Source organism: Bos taurus, chromosome 7, assembly GCF_002263795.3.
Source record: "Bos taurus isolate L1 Dominette 01449 registration number 42190680 breed Hereford chromosome 7, ARS-UCD2.0, whole genome shotgun sequence".
NCBI lineage: Eukaryota > Metazoa > Chordata > Mammalia > Artiodactyla > Bovidae > Bos > Bos taurus.
The window spans coordinates 84,020,226-84,045,357 of record NC_037334.1 but is presented as its reverse complement, the minus strand read 5'-3'; the positions used below and the strand labels follow the sequence as shown (position 1 = coordinate 84,045,357).

General features: G+C 36.8%; 1 protein-coding gene across 2 annotated transcripts in view; it reads left to right on the top strand.

The window, feature by feature from the left end:
- Positions 1-25,132, top strand: part of EDIL3 (EGF like repeats and discoidin domains 3) — a 480,622-nt gene that overhangs the window by 278,703 nt on the left and 176,787 nt on the right. For both annotated transcript variants that reach the window (XM_005209726.5, XM_002689374.7), the window contains one exon: positions 12,879-13,060. In XM_005209726.5, coding sequence (XP_005209783.1) covers positions 12,879-13,060 — 182 coding nt within the window. The remainder of the gene's footprint in view (positions 1-12,878; positions 13,061-25,132) is intronic.

Below are 25,132 nucleotides of genomic sequence, written 5' to 3'. Positions count from 1 at the left end.
GGAAATGCCAAGTGGCATGACATTTTGGAACATTTTCAGTGACTCTTCATGATTAATAATTGTGCTTATGTATGTATTTAATTTTTATTAAGAATATTTGTGGGGAAATGGGAGTAGATGTTATACTCTTCTCTTATTTCCTGAATAAGAAGTGAATACTTGGAAAACCTGGCTGAAATGGCAATATATTTTTCAATCTTCAGTATTCAGATAGTCATAGTTAGTCAGTCTCTCCTACCCATAACTTTTAATTCTAACTTTTGCTTTATAACAACAATAAAATAACAATTACAGTATAAGGAGCTGCTATTCATTAAGGGCATATTAATTGTCATATGATTTACTATGTGTTACGATATATTGTTTCTAGTCTATGAAACAAATCTAAGGTGGATCTTCTTTTCCCAATAATACAGATGATTAACTCACAGTTTCCATACTTTGCTATACATTATTATCACCCAAATGTTTTTAAAAATATAAATATCTGGAACTGCATTTTCATTCATACCCTCCACCAAAATTACAGTGAAAACAGTCTTGATGAACTGATATACTAGGAAGTGGGCCAAGACTCAATAAGTCACTCTACATACATTATGTCAGCAGTATATGACACTTAATTGTTACCTTATTTCCCAAATTACCTACATTTGAAAATTGTATGATCCTATGAAACTGTAGACCTTTATATCTATTAATACAAAACGAATGTTTCTATTTTCTTTTTATTTTTTTCAATTTTGGTTTAGCTGAGCAAATAATGTTTGAAAGAACTAAGGCACAAAGAAAACACTGTAATAACCCCTGAGCAATTTATAGTTCACTTAATATTTATAGTTCATAATATTTCTTTTTATGTATCTAAAAAGGTTTTGGGTGATTGAAGAAAAATGTTCAACTAATAAAATATTTTTCCTAATAAATACAAGGTGAAATTTATATCCCTTGTTCTATTTTGTGTAATTTATCATTCTTGTATATTAATAATAGTAGCTATATCCTGTTGTGTCCTAATGGTTGTTAAGTTGCAAAATAACTGCTTTTAGTATTTTTTGAGACATTTGACTAAAGTGAAGAACTCCTAAGAATGAACATCACTTTCTGCATAATTTACAGGAATTTTTAGCAATGATAATAATTCTTCCATCTTCATTTTGGTTTAATGAAAGTGAAAGTGTTAGTCACTTAGTCGTGTCCAACTCTTTGTGATCCCACGAGGCTCCTTAGTCCATGGGATTCTCTAGGTAAGAATATTGGAATGGGTTACCATAACCTTCTCCAGTGGATCTTCCCGACCCAGGGATTAAACCCAGGTCTCGGGCATTGCAGGCAAATACTTTACCTTTTAAGCCACAAGGGAAGTGTTAATGGCTTTGGGTTAATGGCTATGCTTTATGTTTGTGATGTGTTGACCTTTACCTGATTCCTGGTTAATCTTGTAAATATATAACTAGGGTGGTGAGCAATTCAGCATGAATAAGATGGTAAGATAAAAGCCTCTGGAGAAGCTAGTCTTTTACCTCATTCCAAAGTAAGAGAAACATTAAGTCCTCTTTTATTAAAAGCTTAAGAAAAAGCATAAAATTCTAGTTTTGACTACCTTTTCAAAATGTGAAACTTGTAATGGGCAGTCACAGGATTATTTGTAGTTTAAAACTTTATATTTGACATCTATTTTTAAGTTTTAAGAAGCTTATTAGTTTATAAGAAGCATATCTATTTACTTAATCATTTAGGTTAGACTACATAACAATCATGTATTCTGTTTGAACATACCAGAAAATAGCAGTGTATCATAAAGTATATGAATATATTGTTGAACATAGCTAATATTCTATACCTTTTCCAGCACCTGAATATCTAAATCTAGATGTAATATTTTTAATACCTTACTTGTCGGAAATATATGTGTCATTATTTGTTGTTGTTCGGTTGCCGAGTCGTATTCGACTCTTTGTGACACCATGGACTGCAGCATGCAAGGCTCCTCTGTCCTCCACTATCTCCCAGAGTTTGCTCAAATTCATGTCTGTAGAATTGGTGATGATATCTAACCATCTCATCCTCTGCCACCTCTTCTCCTTTTGCCTTCAACCTTTCCCATTATTAGGTATATTACTAGTGTGCATTATTAGGTAACAGACGTAGGTTTGATCCCTAGGTTGGGAAGATCCACTGGAGGAGGGCATGGCAACCCACTCCAGTATTCTTGCCTGGAGAATCCCCATGGACAGAGGATACTGGCAGGCTTCAGTCCATGGGGTCTTAAAAAGTCAGACATGATTGAGCAACTCAGCACACAGCACAATACACTATTTAGCTGTTTTTTCTACAGATACTGTCTGACAAAAATGAACATTTAACCCGAACATAACAAAACATCAAGGTCTACTTTATTATTATATATAGTAGCTTTGAAAAGAAGCAAAGGTAAATTCCCTATTTTAATAGGCTGACCTATATTCCTTGCATTATAAAACTGATCTCATATGAATCTCATATAAGAAATAATGTATGAAAGGCTGGCTTAACTTATACAGATTTATAACAAAATGGTACTCTATTAACTTCTCCTAGAATGCTCTTTCTATAAAATTCATAATTCATCCTTTGTTTCCATAGCTTTACTTTTGTTTTATTATAAATTCTATGTTGGATTTTCCCTTTCAGATATCCAAAGTCATGGCAAATACTCTATGCAAAGCATTTGTGATAGTCTCTAGGAATGTTTGATTCCTAGAATCAATTCCTAGAATCAATCAAGAATTCATCTTCTGTCTCAGTTCTATCCTGGAAATAGTGACAAAAGATTAACTTTTTAAAAATTAATTTATTTTTGGCTGCCCTAGCTCTTCGTTGCTGTGTGGGCTTTCTCTATTTGCCTCGAACCGGGGCTGCTTTCTAGTTAGGGGGCACAAGCTGCTCATTGTACTGGCTTCTCTTGTGAAGCGCAGGCTGTGGGGCACTTGGGCTTCCGTAGTTGTCGCACGTGGGCTCAGTAGTTGTGGTGCATGGGCTTCGCTGCCCCGTGGCATGTGGAATTCTCACAGACCAGGGATCAAACCTGTGTCCCCTGCTTTGGCAGGTGGATTCTTTAACCTCTGGACCACAATAGAAGTACAAGATATACTCTTTGATTTAGTTTGGAAAGAGGAAAAACAACAAAGCTGATGCTGTGATGTGGAGAGCAGACTTGAAAATTACTTGTGAGAACTTATAGTTCCCTTTTCCACTCTCATACCTCTCTGACTATATGAGTTCTCCATTTATATAGTATATCTATTTATATAGATATTTCAGGAGTTAATATACATGTATCAATAGATAGTTCTAGAATTCAAATAATCAAATCAGCCTCTGTTGTCTTCCAGGCTCCATTTTGCCCCCGAGCCTTCGTCCCACCAACTTCTCAAGGAGTGCTAGCCTTAGAGAGGGCTTGTTGGGCTGTACCTACCATCTGCAGTAGCTTCCCATTTGTTCTTTTCCAGCTTAGTTTCTTTTGACCTCTGGAACACTGAGACTTCATACTTGACCTGAGATAACATCCAGCACGAAGAAAAGCAAAGCTGCATTGTACAGAAAAAAATGCCTAGGTAGCTGATAATTGGATTTGGGACAGTGATTTCTCTCTCAAATAAAAATCTGTGTTTGACATGCCAGTCATATTGCTCTATAACCAAACATCAGAGGCAATTCCTTGCAGTACTTACCATGGTAGACATTTACCAAAGACACCTAAAAGATGTAAATACCTTGTAAGTGTGGGAAAGTGTCTTTTGCATGGCAGTGCTTGAATATTTACACTTAGTATTCGACTCCTGCTTCCTGAAGCAACTGAATCCCACCTTTAGCATTTACCTTGCCATTATACCCCTTTTTAGCTCTTCCTGTGCAGATATGTTTTGTCAGAAGGCAAGTGTAGGTATACCTGCGGGTTTTTGAATTGCAGGGCTTTTGAGTCTACAGACAAATATTTCATCAAACCATGTTGTTATCTTCATAGTCGGTAGAAGATGAATTGTGCAGTGTAAGTGGAAGCCTGAGTACAAGTTACTAAAATCTTGCCTGGCTGCAAAAACGCACTCAGTGCTTGAAAAGCACGTGTGCTTTTCTCTTCTGAGAGAATACATCTTACACAAACTAAAATGTGCTCTTTGATCGTCCTATGGCAATGCCTGTTAACTGTGAGAGGATGATAATATTAGATTTAATTGACTTCTGTAAATTATCTCGATACAAATTTTGGCTTTTGAATACTAGAGTCCGTAGACCCTGCTATTTAAATAACACTATCATTCGGCATCAATATGCTCAAAAAATTAGCTTGGGGAAATATTAATGGACAATTTCCTATTCTAATTTAGCTTATTCATGAGTTTAATTTTTCCTGAATTTAAAGCAATTAATTTAACTGAGATTACATCATAATTGATTTGAGATAATACAATGTGAAGAAAAGCATAACCATATTTTATAGGAAAATAGCTAGATGGCTGATAATTGAATTTGTAACTTTATGAAGGCTGATTTTCATTCCAAACATATTTCCCCTACCTCCAAGAGTTAATTCTGATGTATTTCAAGTGGGTCCAGAATACCAAAAGTATTTCTGATTTTAATGCCCACCTAGTATGTGGAATCCTTAGAGTGATAATATCTATGTTTGGAGGATAAATTTAGTTTCAAGAAAGGAAGAAAAGTAATTCCAAAACAGCAGTGATTAGTTTTAATTTATGATATAACCCATAGTATTGAGAACTGCCAATTGTAAGGCACTGGGCTGAGTGCTTTGAAAACATACATAATGCAAAAGGCATGGTTTCTACCGTTAAGAAGTTTATTGTCCAAGAGGAAAAAAAAGTGCATAAATAGTTGTTCCTCATCATTTATCTCAGGCACCTCTGAGCTTTCTGCTATTGAAAATAATAGAGTATAGTTCTTAATAGAAAGGGGAAACTCTTTAGTGGCCATGTATCACAGAATCAGTCTTCAAGACTGAAGAAAATTAGCATTTATCAAGAGTAAGTAGCCCATCCGATGCAAAGAAGTAGAGTTTTCTCTAAGGTGCACATGCATTTTATGTGAATTCCAAATAAGCTTAACTAATCTGGAGAAACTATTGTGATGATTTTTGCAAGTACTGGCTTCCTTAAGCAAGGTTACCGTGGCCATATGTGAAATCTATGTCCCGAAGCATTCTCTAAGTGTGGAGAGAAGCAAACATCCCCAAATGGGATTTTTCACTCTAAGTCCTTTTAGGATGATCACTCTCAGCGCGATGAGGTGAGGCTGGCTAATCCCTACGGGTGCTCCGAGGTGATTTGTGAGTGATGCGAGGGCTGTGTTGTGTGGGTCTACCTTTACGTTCTCTCACCACGTCCAGGGAGCTCCTTCCCCATCTCCCTGCTCTCCTACCTCCAAGCTAGTGTATCCAAACCTTATTTCTGAGAGCAACTTTTCTTCTACTTCAATGAGGTTGCTCGGTCCCTTGTCCACTTGCCCCTGAAACCACTTCCCAACCCCTGAAAAATGATAAGCTGAGAAAAACCAGCAAGTGTGTGGGATGGCTGGGGTGAGGATGGAGGGGGCTTAAATATAAATTTAACTTAAATTCCAAATAAGTTAAGCTTATTTGGAATTCACATAAAATGCATATGCACCTTAGAGAAAACTCTACTTCTTTGCATCGGATGGGCTGCTTATTCTTGATAAATGCTAATTTTCTTCAGTCTCGAAGACTGATATTGTGATACATGGCCACTAAAGAATTTCCCCTTTCTATTAAGAACTATACTCTATTATTTTCAATATTGGAAAACTCACAAGCAAAAATTTTAAGGCTTCCTTTCAACCCTGAGCCACTAAGTGAGAAATAGTGGCCTTGATCTCTCTCACCAATTTAGAACCTAGTCTCAAGACAACTCTCAAAATAGAACAAACCCTAGGAATAAAAGAAAGGCTGTGGTCCAAGTGGCACAGAGAGAAGTTTCTGCTTGAATCAGCATCTGTTTCCGCAGTATTGGAGGTCATCCGTAATTCCTTCGCCAGCGCTCTTGTTCAGCACAATTATTGTGCTATGCTAAGCACAGCAGAGGATCCACACTCCTATAAGATGAGATGCTCAGAGAAGGAGAGGACTGGCGATGTTTAAAGATTTGTTTCTAACATGGCTTTAATTTGAAATCCTTTCCTTCTGAAGATGTCTGGATGTTGAGATAGAGCAAATGAAAGCAGTGCGTTTGTGTTATGGATGCAGCCAAGCATCCCCCTTATTTGAAAGGCTTAACCAGCACACTCAGGAACAAGATGTGAGGCATCTTGAAGTACGGCTTCCCTGTCAGCTGCAAGATCAATAAAATGCAGATGCCATCCTATACCGCACTCCAGAGAATGAGTTTGCAGAGTGAGAAAGGCTTCACGTTGAAGCGGTTTTATTTGCACCTGGACTTGGCAAAGGCGGAAAAGTGGCTCTGGGGAGAACGTGTGAGGCTTGGCCCGGCTGGCCCAGCTGCCTGAGCACCCCCTGCCAGGCGACATCACTCACTTACCCTGTCCATCTGAATGGCAGGACCTCGGGGCAGGAGGCATTTCCAGGCCACTCAGACCATTCCAGCAAACTGATTATTTAACTGATTATGTAAACGCCACCTAAAAGCCCCTGGTCATTGATGTTGATCGGACTCATTAGTTTAGGATTACTGTTGAATCTGACGAAAGCAAACACGGGACCAAAGATACATAAACAAGGTCTAATGGTCACAAACAATAGACCACCATGTTCTACTGCCATATTCGGCAGTGATCAAATTGCCACTTGGCACACTGTAGGTGTGTGTGCGTGTGTGCTCAGTCGTGTCTGACTCTGTGTGACGCTATGGACCGCAGCCCACCAGGCTGCTCCCTCTATGGAATTTTAGGCAAGAATACTGAAGTGGGTTGGTATTTCCTACTCGCGGGGATCTTTCTGACCCAGGGATCGAACCTGCATGTCCTGGATCTTTACCACTGAGCCACCTGGGAAAACCCTACTCAAGGCATAACAGTAGACAGTTTCAGAGATACCTAGTTGTTGGGAGGCAACAAGTTGAGAAACAGAAGTAACCTACTTGATTATCAGTCCTTTTTTTTTTTTAATGGAAAAGATGCTCTTCCTCTTTGCTCAATGTTTAAACAAATAAAAGCCTCAATATCGGTGTACTCTTGAGAGACTAGGTGAAATAATTGTTCTTAATTTAAAAGTAAATTATACAACTAAAATGTTATAATATTGGCTGTAATTATTACTGTTTATTTGCCTAATGTATTTATTTGAGATCAGTTTTCTGCTGAGAATGAGGCTTGCTGCTGGATACCATGTGAGATATAACCCTGGTCTATGAGGGGCTCCGCATTTTGTGGGACAGCAGATATACACGCATGGATGAGCTGTGAGGCAGGGAAGTTTGGGTGTGGCCTCAGCATAGAAACAGGTTTTCAATTTTCAAAACTGTCCCTGGAGCCTGGTTGATGTGAATGTAGCCTGTGGTGTTCTGCAGAGTAATAGCAAGTGGGATTAAGTCAGATCCTCTCAAATGCAGTCCAGCAGCAAGAATAATTTTTGATAACATTTTAAGGAAGAAATTAGATTTAAAGGTGTTATTTGTGAGACATCACCAATCCCTCAACTGGGAACTGCTGTCTGCTACTTACTGTCTGTCACCCTCAAAGATAACTCCATTTTTCTCCTCCATTCTACATCTAATTAGACAGTCAAGAATCTGCCTGCAGTGCAGGAGACCCAGGTTTGATGCCTGGGTCAGGAAGATCCCCTGGAAAAGGGAATGGATACTCACTCCATATTCTTCCTGGGAAATCCCATGGACAGAGGATCTTGGCAGGCTATAGTCCATGGGGTTGCAAAGATTCGGACATGACTGAATGACTAACACTGTAACACTGTTTCTCGATTTGGATTTCTGAATACGCTTTGAACTCTTCTTCTTTTCCATTGTTCTTTCAGACCTGCATCATTTTCACCTGGACCGTAGTAGTAGTTTGCTACTTGGCCCTAGTTTTGGCACCTCTTAAATCATTTATGCTAAGTGACAATATCACCATAGTTAAAATCCTTCAAAAATTCCCCATCACTAATAGAATCAGTTTTTTTTTTTTTTTTTCCAGCAAGATTTCCAGAAAAATAATCTGTCTCTGCTTCTTTACCCCATCCTTTAACCTCTCACCAACCCATCTTGCTCTAATAACACTGATCTGCCTTCACGTCCCTAGTCACACCAGGTTTTTTCCTATTTCTCTGTCTGCCCTCCCTTTCTTCTACACTATGTTAATCCCTACGCTATTCCATGAAGCCCAGGCTGGATTATAATTCCCTCTCCCATTCTCCCAGGGAATCCTGTACATCCAACATCACAGCATCTGCCATGTTATATTGATTTTATTTTTTGTTTGTTTGTTTCTATATGTGTCTCTCCCATTGGACTGAAAGCTCCTTCAGAAAACCAGTACCGTAAATCTAGTGCAGTAGCCAATTCCTGCTTCTCACTTAAGAGATCAGATGTATGTCATCTCTCAGGAAGCCTGTCTTTGATCATCTCACACCTCCACCTGGTTCACCCTCTTTTTTCTTCACTTACCACTTTTTTAGGTATTTCCTTGTTTATTTAAGTGTTTATTTAGAATTGGTCTCTCCACAAGAATATGGGCCTCAAGAGCTGAGGCTTTTTCTGCCTTATTCATCCTTGTATCTCCACTGCCTGGAAAAGTGCCTGGATATAGAAGGCCTTTAATTAATATGCAGTTTTCAAAATTGAATTTAATGAATGGAGAATGGATGGATGGATGAATAGATAGATATATTGCTGGGTAGATGGGCACATAATAAGAGGTCAATGAATTAGTCAGGACTGAGTAAACCTATCCAAATTAGGTAGGCAATCTATAGATCAATAATGGTAGCGGGTCAATTTTTTTTTAGCACTTGTAAAGGGACACAGACCACCATGATGCCTCAATATTTACTTCTGTGACTCACTGTCACAGACTGTTGCCTACTCTTTTAATGCTCCCCAGTTTGTGAAAGCCCTGTCATATCCTGAGTCCCACTAGTAATACTCTACATGATTCCTTCATGCTAATTCTCCTATCCTCTATTCCTAGTACATGTACACACATCCCCATGTAAAATAACAACAGAAGAAAAACAATTCAGTATCAGCTTTTAAAGAATTACTGAACTCTTCACTTTATCAATTGATATTATTTTCTGTTTCTGCAGGAACATTTGGCTTAAATTCCAGACTTATCTTTTATGAGTTTACCTTCCCTCCTCACTGGTTTCCTCATTTATGAAATGTGTGTGATAACCTTTTTTCCTTGAACTGTTATGTTGATTGTGTGAGGAAACACATGTGGATGCACTTTTCAAACTTCAAAATGCTCATCTAGTATAGTTTTTTATCAAGAATGATTTCATGTCCTTCCCTCATGTATGGATGGTGATAGCATATATCTCCACGTTATCTTTCTTTTAATCATCTTATTGTTCACAGCTTAAGGTCACTTCATCTTAGGTGTGTAATCATTTGCATTCTGAATTGCAACTCCTTCATTAGTTTTTATAACTGTTGTATTTAATAGGACATCAGGGAAGTGGATGGCACAGGCAAAAGGAAATTGGATTTTGAACCTTTTATTATGATGACATCCATTTGATTGTGGTCCAAATGATTAGTGAAGAAAAAGCTGCTGTTGTGACAACTTCCCCGTGTGAAATAAAGCATAAAACTGAGATTTGCTTATTAGGTTACTGTCTAGGAATAAAAGCACCAAATACCAGTATTCAGCAATATTTCCTGAGCTCTTCTTGTGTACAAGCCAAGCTACTGTGAGCATCTAAGAATGCAGCAGTATAAGAATCGGTGTCAGCTCCACAGGAGCTAAAAGGCTGCAATGGACTCGTCTCTAAGGAGAGACGTGCAAGTGACCTTGTAGAACCAAGCTCATTATTAACAATTTACGGTTACAAAGGGAACACACCATTTATCTTTCATTACCTCACAGCTGGTAGACTCAATGTCACCATAACCACAATTTTTGAAATGAGAAAAACTGAAGATCATTCCATGTTTAAGGAATTAAGCTGATACTTCACACACTCATGGTTTGCTCAAGAACTGCACTACCCCACCAGAGTCAAGGGCCACATAAAGTATAGTATGTAAGTAAATGTTACAAAAGTTCATTCTAAAAGAACTTGTGGACTTGAGGGCTGAGAAAAGAAAAATTCATCGGTTTTGACCTCACAGCACTGATACAGCTCAGGAGAAACTATTTTGTAAGCTGTGAAATACTATATATATATACAGCATGTCTATATATTTTTTAATTCTATTTTATTTGAATGTATGACTGTAGAGGACATGACAAAATTGGGAGCCTATGGTACCGTAAATAAATGCAAATATCTTTTTAAATTGCTCATTGGTGTTTGGCCTATATGATAAGGTAGCAGTTCATAGCCATTGTTTGCTGATATGGTTGCTAGTAAGGGGAGGTTAAGAGGACTGACAAAGTGGACAGGCTGAATAGTGTGGTTTGAGGTCTAATTTTTTTTTTAATGGTTACAAATTCGGTGAGGACATCCAATTCTGCATAAGGTCTTTAGAAGTAAACAACTAAATGGTACAGAGTTGTTTCTAAGGCTATCTTGCAGTTTAATTAATCAAAGCTGACTCTCTGGCTCTGCCATTCCACTGACTGGCCTACAATAAATGGCCTCCCTGCCTGCTGTACTTTTCCATCCAAACATTGTGCAAATCAAGGACAAGCATCCTTGAGACTCTTTTTAATGGCAACATTCTTAAAAACCCAGCCTCCTGCAGTTGCTTAAAATCAAAGTGTCATCATGAAAGTTACTTAGTGCTTTTATGAAATCTGTAAAGATCTTTAAGTTTGAAATGCAAAGCAGAGCAAGAATCCAAAGATTCAATATTTGAGTTTTCAATGTTAATTTTTTTAGGAATGTGAAAATCAGATTATTATCTGTGATTCCTAATGGTGTGATTCTAAAAATGAATGGCTTCTTAATTAAATGACTTCAAAGTGATATAGTGCACCTTTATAAAGTGCTAGAGTTCTAAATACAATGCTTTAGAAAATATCTAAACTGTCTAACTCAGCAAGCGAATAATTTGTCAGCTATCAATCACAAAGATGCAATTTTTGCTATATTAATGTCATATATACTAATAACAATTGATTAAGATGATTACTTATCCACAAGTTTTGTTTTTATAAAAGTGTTTAAAGGTTTTAAATTCATTGGGAAAATGTTTCTAAGTAATGTCCTTTGAACTACATATTATCTGAGCTTGGAATAGAAAAAAGAAACATTTATGCTTAGTGAAAAAAAATGGATACCAGTGAGAATCATCCTTGTAACTTTTTATTTTTTATTTTTTAATTTTTTTCCGTGTAACTTTTTAAAATATTGTAGTCTGGTGGCAGAATTCTTCCTTTCATATTTGCATCCTCAATCTGAATGTAAATATATAATTACTAACAATTGTTAGACTTCAGTAGTAATTAAAATCTAAAATATCCTTGGTAGCAATGACTAAGTTGACTTATATGCACTAAGGTTTAATAATAGAAGTGTACTCCTTTCATATTTTCAAGAATTCTAGTATATCATTATAGTATATTTTATAATAGAACTATCATTTTATTATACAAACCTAATTTTTCAATAAGTTGAGTATAGTATATGTTATTGAAATTAAGAAAACTAGGTATTGCTTTTCATTATAATATTACTTATTCTTAATTTTAAAAACTGAATAAGAAATAAGTGTACTGTCTGGTGAATTTTTAGTAAATAATTAAATTCAAATGTATATTATATATATAGTACATATATTATTTTTATTTTTTAATTAAAAAATTTTTGAGTACATATATTATTTTTACATCAATTTACTTTTGTTTCTGATTTTAAAATCTAAATACCTTAAGTATCTGAGGACCTATTATTTTGAGTATATTATGCTTTAATCTTAGTATTTTAAGTATTTATTAGTAAATGTATCTTGAATTCCAATTTACGAATTTAACAAAAATAAAGAAAAATGCTAAAATATATGTGCAGAATCCCTATTGATAGAGTTGTGTATTTTGAATTAAAATTAGAAATGTAAATATTTTAATATATTGATTTACTGAGTGGTATTTATACTACTCTATATTAATGTCTGAGTGCTTACCTGCTTACTCTATAAAAATAATTTGTCTATGTATTTCCTGTTATTTATAGCATATCACAAGTTATTATTATAATAGTTTAAAATGTTTTAAAAGGTTTACACATCACCCTTTTTTTGAAAGCATAACTGCCAGCCATTATAAAAATATAACTGAAAAAGTTATAGTGTGAAAAATGCTAAGTCAGTATGAAAATTATTTTAATACCAAACTCAGATGTAGCCTAGTCAAGAAATAATGGACCAATGGATATTTTTTGATAAATTATGATTTGTGAGGTGTGCTAATGGAAATACAAAATACGAGATAGACCTTCTAAGGACATTGCACTTTTTGTTGATGTGATCAACAAAGGATGGCAGTGTATAACACAGAATAGCAGTGCAGAAGGGACATGTCTGTTCAGATGCCACATTCACAGCAAAGTAAGAAGAGCGTGGCGGGAGGAGCAAGAATCACTTCATGTTGTGATCTGTAACAAACCTGTTAAATGTGAGGGGCTTGAATCACATGACGGTCCAAGTTGAAATCACTTTTAAAAATCTTCTATCAAATCTAACAGCCACATTTGGATATGTTATTTCTGATACCTTCACATTTTTCCTCTAATTTGTTCCTAGAATGCTCTGGCCCATTGGGAATTGAAGGGGGAATCATTTCAAATCAGCAAATCACAGCTTCATCTACCCACCGAGCTCTTTTTGGACTCCAGAAGTGGTATCCCTACTATGCACGTCTGAATAAGAAGGGACTTATAAATGCCTGGACAGCTGCAGAAAATGACAGATGGCCATGGATTCAGGTAACAGATGGGATGGGACAGGGTTTCTGCCAAGGAATGGCTAGAGTCATTTCAGAAAGAAGATAGTGTCTAACATGTGACTTTTCTTCATGGTCACAGAAGAAAGGATGATTTAGCTAGAGTCCAAACTGACTATAAATCCTGAAACTGTGGGAAATGTGAATATTCCTTTGGAAAGTGAATGAAGAGAGTTAAAAATGTTAAAATGACCTTGAGTTGCAAATATCACTCTCTGAAGGTACATGTCAAAGAGAGGATTTTACATATGCCATGTGTCCATCAGTACTGTGTTAACGCTTAGTAGCAATTTTTGGTACTTCAGGAGTATAAAAATGGTGTCTTTTCCTTCTCTGTCTTATTAGTGGTTCCATATGTGTATATATAAATTATACAATGGAATATAATATCTCAAATGTCTTCAGCACCCTCTTTCAATAACTGGGTGTGTTTCAATTCATACTCTATCATTAATTATCATCAGCTATGTTTTTAAATGTGAGAAAATTTAATGGAAATTAAATGATTTCCAAAAAGTGTGATGGATGGGAGTAATGCCTGCGTCTTATATATTATCTGCTTAATAGCTTTTGAGCCCTTAACTGAAGTGAGACAGGAAAACTGCATATTCGGAGACAGAAAAGGTGCTCAAGCCATGATTTCTGTGAAAGCTTATACCTCTGTTGGTGTGGCACATGTTAATAACCTTTAACAATTCATTGAGGTGTGCTAAAAAGACGGGAAATCCAGTGCACACTGAGGTCAGACAAAGGAAGAAGGTATTAATTATCATGAGAAAGGCTCATGGGAAGATGGCTTCTGAGACAAACCTTGGAAGATGCTTTTCAGTAAAGACTAGACACCAAGGAAACAGGATGATCCAAGATGCCACATGAGAATCTGGGCAGTGCCATATAGCAAATCATGACCTGTGTTTAGGTTGCTGGGGGAACTGCACGTGTGGGTTCAGTGCACCACAGTATTGGAATAGGGTTTGTTTAGACAGCTGATCTCTTCTACGTTTTGACTGCATATTTTGAGTCAGAGGTAATTTTTAAGATGGGGATGTATGATGTAACATTATTAGGAGACAAAAGATAGAGGTTGCTTTACAGGGAGTTAATAGAAACAGAGATTAATTTACAGCCAAGTAATATGATTTCTATACTTTCAAACAGGGCCAAAGTCTCCTTTAGATATATCTTTCTTCAGATTTCTTATGAATTTTACTCATTCTATATACATTTCTTTTATCTATATGGCTCCATGTGATTATCTGATATTCGTGTTTGGTTTTATGAATTTAATTTGCATACATTTGCAGAAATTGCTTCTTTAGTTACACATGATTTTTCTAATCTATTGCCACATGGGAGGAGAAAATTCCAAATAGTAGAAATGGCACCTCTGTACAATTTTGATCGTAGACTAATGAAGTTCCAATTAAGTTTCAAATAAACACATAACAACAAAAATGCCTATATTCTATTTGCTAAAAATCATCCCAGAGACCGTTTTTTAAGTTGACCTTATGAAATGCATTTACAGAATTGAGGTCGTTATAAAACCTTAGAAATTAAGATTCATAGCAGAAATTGCAGAGCAATTGAGAGATGATGTCACAAGTTTGCATCAGAGTTTCTCTTGGGCAGGTTATGTTCCTGCGCATCAGTGATTGTTTCAATAAACCATAAATAACATACTTTTGCAGTTTCTTTTTCTCTGAGAAATACTTTAGGATTGTTGTAGGTCCTGATTTTTCACTTCACTTTGTCACAGTTTGTTGCCTACTTAACACTACTCATTATTCTGTCTTTCAGAATATGAATTTTAAACTTTCTTTCTCCCACAGATTATAGGTAGAAATAACCTCAGTGAAAGAGAGCAAAGAGTTGAATCTTAGATTAAACATAACTTCATCAATTTAAGTAGAATAATTAAATACTTCTTTTTACATATAAAGGCAGTCTATTGCTATTTTAACTATGGTTATTATTATTATTTTGCTTTTGTTGTGAAGATGATCAGTTCAGTTTAGTTCAGTACTCTGTTGTGTCCAACTCTTTGTGACCCCATGGACTGCAGGACGCCAGGCTTCCCTGTCCTTCACCAAGCCTGGAACTTGCTCAAACTCTTGTCATTCAAGTTGGTGATGCCATCCAACCATCTCATCCTCTGTTGTCCCCTTCTCCTCCTGCCCTCAATCTTTCCCAGCATCAGGGTATTTTCCAATGAGTCAGTTCTTCACATCACATAGCCAAAGTATTAGAGCTTCAGCTTCAGCATCAGTCCTTCCAAGGAATATTCAGGACTAATTTCCTTTAGGATGGACTGGTTGGATCTCTTTGCTGTCCAAGGGACTCTCAAGAGTCTTCTCCAACACCACAGTTCAAAAGCATCAATTCTTTGGCGCTCAGCTTTCTTTATGGTCCAACTCTCACATCTACACGTGACTACTGGAAAAACCATAGCTTTGACTACACGGACCTTTGTCTGCAAAGTAATGTTTCTGCTTTTGAATATGCTGTCTAGGTTGGTCATAGTTTTTCTTCCAAGGAGCTGCTGCTGCTGCTGCTAAGTCGCTTCAGTCGTGTCCAACTCTGTGCGACCCCATAGACGGCAGCCCACCAGGCTCCCCCGTCCCTGGGATTCTCCAGGCAAGAACACTGGAGTGGGTTGCCATTTCCTTCTCCAATGCATGAAAGTGAAACGTGAAAGTGAAGTCACTCAGTCGTGTCCGACTCTTCGCGACCCCATGGACTGCAGCCTACCAGGCTCCTTCATCCATGGGGTTTTCCAGGCAAGAGTACTGGAGTGGGGTGCCATTGCCTTCTCCATTCCAAGGAGCAAGCGTCTTTTAATTTCATGGCTGCAGTTACCACCTGCAGTGATTTTGGAGCCAAGAAAATAGTCTGTCACCGTTACTATTGTTTCCCCATCTATTTGCCATGTAGTGATGTGACCGGATGCCATGATCTTAGTTTTTTAACTGTTGAGTTGTAAGCCAGTTTTTTCACTCTCCTCTTTCACTTTCATCAAGAGGCTCTTTAGTTCCTCTTCGTTTTCTGCCATAAGGGTGGTGTCATCTCCATATCTGAGGTTATTGATATTTCTCCTGGCAGTCTTGATTCTGGCTTGTGCTTCATCCAGCCCAGCATTTCTTATGATGTACTCTGCATATAAGTTAAATAAGCAGGGTAACAAAATACAGCTTTGACATACTCCTTTCCCAATTTGGAACCAGTCTGTTGTTTCATATCCAGTTCTAACTGTTGCTTTTTGGTCTGCATACAGATTTCTCAGGAGGCAGGTAAGGACATCTGGTATTTCTATCTCTTGAAGAATATTCCACCGTTTGTTGTGATCCACACAGTCAAAGGCTTTGTCATAGTCATTAAAGCAGAAATGGGTATTTTTCTGGAGTTCTCCTGCTTTTTCTGTGAAGATGATAATGAACTCTTATATAAAAACAGTAAAAGTTAATTAAAAGGGTTTATATTAGATAAGGAAATCTTGCATATAACGGGAGGAAAACTGAAAACTCACTATTGCTTTTCAATACATATTTCATTATTGTGTTCGGAGAATTATTATAGTCTTTAATAACACCTCATTTTCTAAGTTATTTTTCCAAAGAAAAATATGTCTCTTTTCTTAAAGAACAACCATATCTAAGAGGCTCTAGGAAGTGTAATCATATCACAGATTTTCTTTGTTTGAGCATTATTAATTTCCCTTGTCACTTTATTCTTTTATTTATATTCAGTCATTCAAATGAAGCATTTGAGTACTTTCTTAAACTTATAATGAGCACAGTAGTCCCCTAATCTTTTAGGTGTATAAGACACATATACTAATTAGTATTCAATTTCATTTTCTCCCTTATACTGATGAAATGAAAATTAAAGTTGCCATTTTTAAATTTACACACTCAGTATGCAATTATGAATAGTACCACAGTGTTCATAATTGGTTCTGAATTGTAGGAGTAAGTCCAGTAAATACAGTTAAAGAAAAATCTTGTTTTTCTTTTCAAGTTTTTCTGACCTTTATTTCCTCACCTAGATTTTTTTCCCCAAGTAATAAATAACCACCATCTTAATCATTAACTCATTCATTAGCATCCTGGAATATCAATTTCCCTTTTGACTGATATGTTAGAAATAATAACTCTAAACAATTATAGAAATATGCCTTGTATTATTATGTAAAAATTAAAAGCTTATCTAAACCTCTGGGAACTTTGCTTATTGAATCAGATTAGTCAGGATGATTATTATTTTAAAAGATAAATATTTTCCATTCCTATTATTTTCCTTTTCTTTTTTACAGATACATGTAGTAAAATATGTTTTATTGTTTTCTTCTTTTAATTTCTAAAGTGATTTTTGTTTGTAGATGTTCTTTCTGGGATGCATGCATATTGGATTTTCAGTCATTTATTTATTCATCCATTCACCAGACATTTACTAAATGAATGTCTGCTCTGTGGTCTATTTTTCACTGGGCACTAGAAAAACAATACTACTTGCCTTCACAATGCTCTGTATCTAAGATATAGGAAAGTAAATAGAGTAAACATAATAATGTAACATGTGTAGCCTGGTGTTACATCATCTGCTAACCATTTTATTTGAACCATAATATTTTATTTTATCTAGACAGTCTATTTTTAATAGAACTTTTGTGAAGCTAAAAACTAGCTTAGTGTAATTATAGAATACAAAAGGAAATTCCCATTATATATATATTGCCTGGCTCTATTATTACATGCTGATCTATTTTATGGCTATACCAAGGAAAGGGCTTCCCAGGTGGCACTGGCAGTAATGAACCTGCCTGCCAATGCAGGAGACCCAGCTTTAGTCCCTGGGTTGGGATGATCCCCTGGAGGAGGGCATGGCAACCCACTCCAGTATTCTAGCCTGGGAAATTCCATGCACAGAGGAGCCTGGTAGGCTACAGTTCATAGGCTTGCAAGGAATCAAACATGGCTGAAGTGACTTACCATGTTCAGACATACCAAGGAAAGGCCATAATTTTTCTTTGAAAGTTAATGTAACAGTAACTGTTTCAGTGCTACTATTTAATCACTGAGAAAAATAGATTTTGATCTTTCTATTTTAAGTAATTCATTACCCCTTAGAAAATGTGAATATGATCTTAATATGTTCCTTTTCTGTATGCCACAGAGCTTGGTGGAGGGTAGTTATTTCTCAAACTTTAGTGGGCACAGGAATCACAGAAACTTCTGAATTGTCCCACAGTCCCATTTATTGCAGGTCATCCTCAGACTGCACTGTAAAAGCATGTCTTAGCAGTTTATAAAGCCCGGATTTGTACTGCCCAAGATATTAAAAATAAATAAAATGCAAAGGACACTTTTGCTTAATGATCTGGGCACTTTGTTTTTGAAACTGCAAGTAGTGCTAAAGTGTAGAGGTGGAGGAGAGGAAAGAACAGTGAATAAACATGAGGAAACGTAGTAGGAATTATGTGACCCATGAAAAGTTTCTAAACTAGAGGGAAGCAGAACCAGCTTGCATATTCTAGTCAGAAGTTTATCCCACCTTTGCAACAATTCATCAGTAGTCATTATTCATTAGTCATAAAGTTTTTAAGTATTTTACAAAGTTAATGTCCCTAAATGACTATGAGATTCTGCTCTGTTAGAAAATTTTAAATACCCGAAAGCAAGACCATCTGCCTTTTACATTTTAAACAAAATAATAATGTGGAATACATGGGCCTAACAGACTTATGTGAACACATGTTATGTTACAAATTCACATTTCTAGAATATGAATTGCATACGCAGTGGGGATTTTTTAAAACTTTGTGAACCAGATTCACAAATGTTGCAAAAAATAGAGTAATCATCTATTTCCTTTACAAAGCCTATATATAATGTGTGTAAAGACTTTTTTGGTACTTATAGGCACCTGGAGCTCCTTGAGACACAAAAACCATTTTTAGAATCACAGAATTTAAGAAGTAAAAAAATTTTTTTTTTCATTTTCAGGATGTTTTCTAGTTACAGAACCTGAATTACACAGAATTTAACATGTCTTTACTACTTCTTCATTCAAGTAAAATGTCTTTATCCTGTTTTTTCCTGGGAAAAAAAGCTATGTCCTCAGATATACTCCCATCCGTACTATATGTCTCTATAAGGTTAATTACATCTAGACATTCATACATTGCTTCTAATCATCTTTCTTTAAAAAGACAGTAATCCTGTATGGAAAATTACTACTTTCCTTTAAGTTGTTTATTAGAAGTGAGCTTCCACACATAGTTGTATGTGGTTTTTTTTAATGTTAATTTTTAAAAACAAAAAGGCACTTAGCATTACGCAAAAATGACTTATCTATACTGAAAAATAATACAGTAATTTTTTGGTCATTTACCTCATTTATACTAATAGTAATGCATATTGCTTGCTTATTTGCTTTAAAGGATGTAATCTGAATTTTAATTCCAGATTCTCTGAGGTATGGAGTAGATGACTAACCAGGTAGAAATTGTTCTCTAATATAAAAGAAGGTGCATCAGATTCTCTTTCCTCTAAGCTACTCCCTCTCTTTCAGCACCCAAGACTCATTGACCTGGATTTCTTGCTGTTGCTCAACTTTACCTGGCTGTTTGTTGCTTCTGTGATTAGGCACATACACTTCTTGGTTCTTCTATTGACCATCTACCAGTCTTCTTTAGATTCAACTCCTTTACTGCCTTGTCTATAAAGTGATTCCTAGAATTCCTGTTTTTTATCTCTAAAGCCAGAAGTGACTTCACTGTCCTTTTCTCCCACCCTGATAAGTATGCATTACAGTCATCAGTTCAGTTCAGTTCAGTTGCTCTGTCGTGTCCGACTCTTTGTGACCCCATGAATCGCAGCACGCCAGGCCTCCCTGTCCATCACCAACTCCCGGAGTTCACCCAGACTCACGTCCATCGAGTCAGTGATGCCATCCAGCCATCTCATCCTCTGCCGTCCCTTTCTCCTCCTGCCCCCGATCCCTCCCAGCATCAGAGTCTTTTCCAATGAGTCAACTCTTCGCATGAGGTGGCCAAGGTACTGGAGTTTCAGCTTTAGCATCATCCCTTCCAAAGAAATCCCAGGGCTGATCTCCTTCAGAATGGACTGGTTGGATCTCCTTGCAGTCCAAGGGACTCTCCAGAGTCTTCTCCAACACCACAGTTAAAAAGCATTAATTCTTCAGTGCTCAGCTTTCTTCACAGTCCAACTCTCACATCCATACATGACCACAGAAAAAATCATAGCCTTGACTAGACAGACCTTTGTTGGCAAAGTAATGTCTCTGCTTTTGAATATGCTATCTAGGTTGGTCATAACTTTCCTTCCAAGGAGTAAGCGTCTTTTAATTTCATGGCTGCAGTCACCATCTGCAGTGATTTTGGAGCCCAGAAAAATAAAGTCTGACACTGTTTCCACGGTTTCCCCATCTATTTCCCATGAAGTGATGGGACCAGATGCCATGAACTTCGTTTTCAGAATGTTGAGCTTTAAGCCAACTTTTTCACTCTCCACTTTCACTTTCATCAAGAGGCTTTTTAGTTCCTCTTCACTTTCTGCCATAAGGGTGGTGTCATCTGCATATCTAAGGTTATTGATTTATTACAATCATAGTGACTCATATTTAACATAAAAGGGTTTTTGTCTACTTTTCTCTTGTATCACTTGAGAGTATTATACCTGATTTAAGTTTATTTCATAGCACCTTGATTAAAAAAATAAAAACTATATTGGATGGATAGATACAGACAATTGATTTATAGAATAACAGAGACTATTGAACAGAATAGACAGCAGAGAAAGAGTGGTTGTTTTCACATGGTAATTAAACTGCTCTGAGTGGTACTGGGAATGTCCAAAGGACCTAGCTCATTGTGTTCAGCTGTGTGTACTTAAATGTGAATTATGTCTTCTGAACATGATCCCGCTGGTGCAGAGTGTACTGTATCTCTCTACAGTTTAAGAAATCCCTAACCCATCTGGACAGCAGAGGAATCAAGCTTCCTGTAATCGCAGTGGCCCATTCTTTCTTCTGTAATCACAGCAAACCCCTCTTATATGCAACTTTAAGTGGGCAGCGGTAATATTTGTAAGGTGTTTGCCAGGAAGTCTGCTAATTAAACTCTGAATACCAAACACCAGAATTTTCATGTTCTCCTATCCTGTTTATGGTTTGTTCCTGAAATGTTACAAATTAAAGGTTTGTTTAGCTTCTTGCAAAATGCTTGTTATAATTACACCATCAGAGTTTGAAACTTTAGACATCACCGTTGTTAAAATAGCCATATCCTCTCTCTCTAAGATTAATTGACCACGGAAAAACATTTAAAATATTAGTATTTCCCTAACTTACGCTATGTCATTTTCACCCTTACCTGAATGTTAGAAAAAAGCAACTAAATCTATTACTATTATTCATAAAATATAGATTATGAAGAGTGATAGGGAGTTGTTTTAACACAATTTTTAGCATCTGATAAAATCTTAGTAGATAATTCAGTAAACTACTCTTGTATAAAATACTTTTTCATGATATGTACTTGCTCTACATTTTTGGTACAAGGAGAACATTTCCAACTTACCTTCCCTATTACAAAGGTTGAGATGGTTCATTTAGTTCCCATTGTCTCATGAATGTTACCAGAGTGATTTTTTAGTTTATGATACTGGTAGATTAAAATGGAAATCATCTGAACTGATTGAAAATAACTTGCTCTTGTCATGGAAAAACAAAACATTCAAAGTTTAATCTCTCTTTAATTGGTTTTCCAGTCTTCCTTGATCACCTTCATGGCAAACTTACTCTGGTTCCTTCTTCAAATCTCTTCACATGACCATCTGGGCAGCCTCTGGACTATATCTCAACTTCTGACATTTAGGACTAAAGGAGACAACATTCTGAGTTCCTATTGTCTTTTAGATTTTCTTGTAACTTTTCTCAGATATTGCTACGCGCACTCATGAACATGAGTCTGCTGTGAATGTGAATGTGAATCTGACTTCAACCAGAGGTGTTAAACCTGCTTATGACACCTGCCCATGGGAAATTTTGCTTAGGAATCAGTGTCAGCTACTGCCTCCGAGGCAGTTCATCCTGAAAGGATGGCAGCAGCTCCTCCTGCAAGGGCATTGAAGGTCTGCTGGCAGTCTGTCCTGAGTCCTCAGGGGTGGGAAATGCAGAGAAGCAAGGGGAAAAGTGAGATTCTGAGCTAAAGGTGTGATTGTCTCATTATGTTTATCGTCTGGGAACTCATGGGGTTACTATTTGGATTGAGCTGAAGGAATCCCTTATTTCCACTGCAGACACTGAACAAATTTGTTCTGCCCCAAGGCCTCACTGAAAACCTCCTTGTGTTGAAAATGTGACAGAGTACCAAGCCACCTGGCCTAATTCTGAAAGCTTTTATTTTTCGAGACAGTAATTAATTTGAAACCATTTCAACCTGTGGAATTTGGTGGTGGTTTAACTGAATGTGGTTAGATTTAAGTGCAGAAAAAGTTACTCTGTTCACTTTTACTTAGTCCAGCTGAGTTCACTATCCACACCATTATGTATTAACTTTAATCTGAGAGCTAGCACTATGTGCTGTTTCAACTACTTGGCATGCGTTGAGTCCATAATTCCATGCAGTTCGTATTGTTATTATCCCCATTAGTCAGATAGGGAAATCTAGGCACAGAAAGGTACATTATCCAAATTGATTAATCTAGTAAATTGCATAGTTCAGATTTAAATGCAGGCAGCTTGTGGGTGAGCCAGAGCTAAACTATCCTAACCTCGGCACTGTTCTTACTTTGAAAGCTCTTAAAAGTGCTCTTTTCCTTTTTTTTTCTTTTGGAGGAGGAGAGTGGGCACTGGTAGTGGGTATGGGAGAATCTTGGATTTTCTTAAGGCTTTATAAAGTAGCTATTGTATTTTATAACATTTATAATCTTCCTGTAAGCAAGAAGTTCTCTAGCCTAGGGCAGTGGTTTTCAAACTTCAACTACTTATAAATTACCTGGAGAGGTTTTTTGTTTTTTTTTTTTTTTTAATATGGTCCCCATCCTTAGAGTTTCTGAATTAATAGGTCAGAGTTAGACCCAGGGGATTACATAATGAGCAGACACTTCAGGTGGACTGTGATATTGGTGATCTTAGGGGAAAAGTAATAATTGCTACCCTGATGGAACTCACAATCTGGCAGGAGAAACACACTTATCCTTGGATATGCCCCTTTCACTATTAGAAGCAAATCAATTAAATAAATTAAGATGTTGGAGAACAGCATATTGCTCTTCCAAATGAGACAATAGTGTGGGATATTTTAAAGTAATGGATGGCGTCAACACATCCCAATTCTAAGACCTAACTACTTAAGCTGCTTTGGTAATATTTTATTATTAACCTGCCTGTATCAGTTGTCTGCCTTAAGTGGAATCCCCATTTTTCCATGAACTGGAAATAGTAATGCTTAATTGTTTTCAAAGGATTTTTGCCCATGACAGGAGACCTTCAATAATTAAGTCATAATTAAATAGTAAAAGGATCATAAAAAATCCACATCCCTGGAAGACCAGGCTTTAAATGTTTTATTTTTAAATCCTCAGCTGGGTATTAGAAGTCTTTAAGGAAGAAATACTTATTTTCTATGCAACCAGAGTATAATAAAAACATCAAAAAGCCATTTACATTTTAATTATTGAAGGTGAATTTACCATACTCACCATTTTTGAGGATAACATTAAAGAGGTTATTTCAGATGGATGAAATAGAATGAATATAGTCACAAGAGAGATGGAGGGAACTCAGGGTACTATAGGGACTGGTTTACTATACTGAAAAGATAGGTATATATTGGGGACGGAGCTGGCGGCAGGGGAGAAGGAGGGAGGGAGGTGTGGAATGAAAGGATAAAAGTCTGCAATGATAAAGAGATACCAGAATGTGAACTACATCAATGTTAGATGAAGGAGACATTTAAGATGGTTACTGAAGGGTTTTCAGCACGTTACAAAAACTGTCAGAACTAGTTCAGGAAGGTGGATGTCCGTGGTGTATATTATGAGTATGCAACACAAAGTCTGAGCTGATGAGGTGTTTAGTAAAATTTTATGGAATAAATGTTATATTTAACGCAGAGGCAAATCTAAGAGCAGGCACACCAGTTAAGAGGCTTTTATGGCTAACTGCCCAGAGAAGAACTTGAATGAGACTAGCAGCTATTGAAATAAAAATAATAATCAGATTGTAAGAGGGTTTGAGAGTGCATCATTGACAATTGATTGTCTGTTATGGGAGGAGGGGAAGGAAAAAAGTAAGAAAAATTAAATTCCAGGGTTTTGAGCTTGAGCATGATTTTGGTACCATGAACAGAAATATAGAAGTTATGCATAGAAAATGCTGGATGTATTCTGGGTGATTTGCCTTGAGAAAGTAAGTGTCCAGCATGAAGTTGGAAAAGTGTTTGTTCTGTATAGAGAATAGAAGTGGGTCAAGGGGACACCACCCCCGTGTGACCGTCTTCCTTTTTACCACTGACTACTTTGAGTCGCAAGCCTGGGCCTGCTGGAATGGGAGGTTAGGTGGTGTCCACGGGGAGTTGCAATAGATATTTGAGGGAACAGAGGAGACCTCTAAGAGACTGTCCTCCAACAGAGGTAAAGGTGCCTTGCTCTCCTATTTCCGTTTCCATCAAAATAGTTTATAAGCCCATAGCTTACTTGGGAACACCACTGCACCCTGAGGAAGCAAAGAACTGAAATTTGAGCTTGGAAATAAGTGTAATCCATTCTACATTAACACCTTTTTCAGGACATTTCATTTTTTGTACTGCACATGTTGGTTACATTTTATCCATGAATTTGTTTTCAATATTGCTGTGGCTGCTGCTGTTTTCCCCAAATTGATATATTTAATTAAAATAGTGGCTGTTTCCACCTAACATTGATATACTTAGTAAGCCTGTGTGCTCAGTAAGTTGTGTCCGACTCTTTGCAACCCTTTGGGCTGAAGCCTGCCAGGCTCCTCTGTCCATGGGATTCTCCAGGCAAGAATA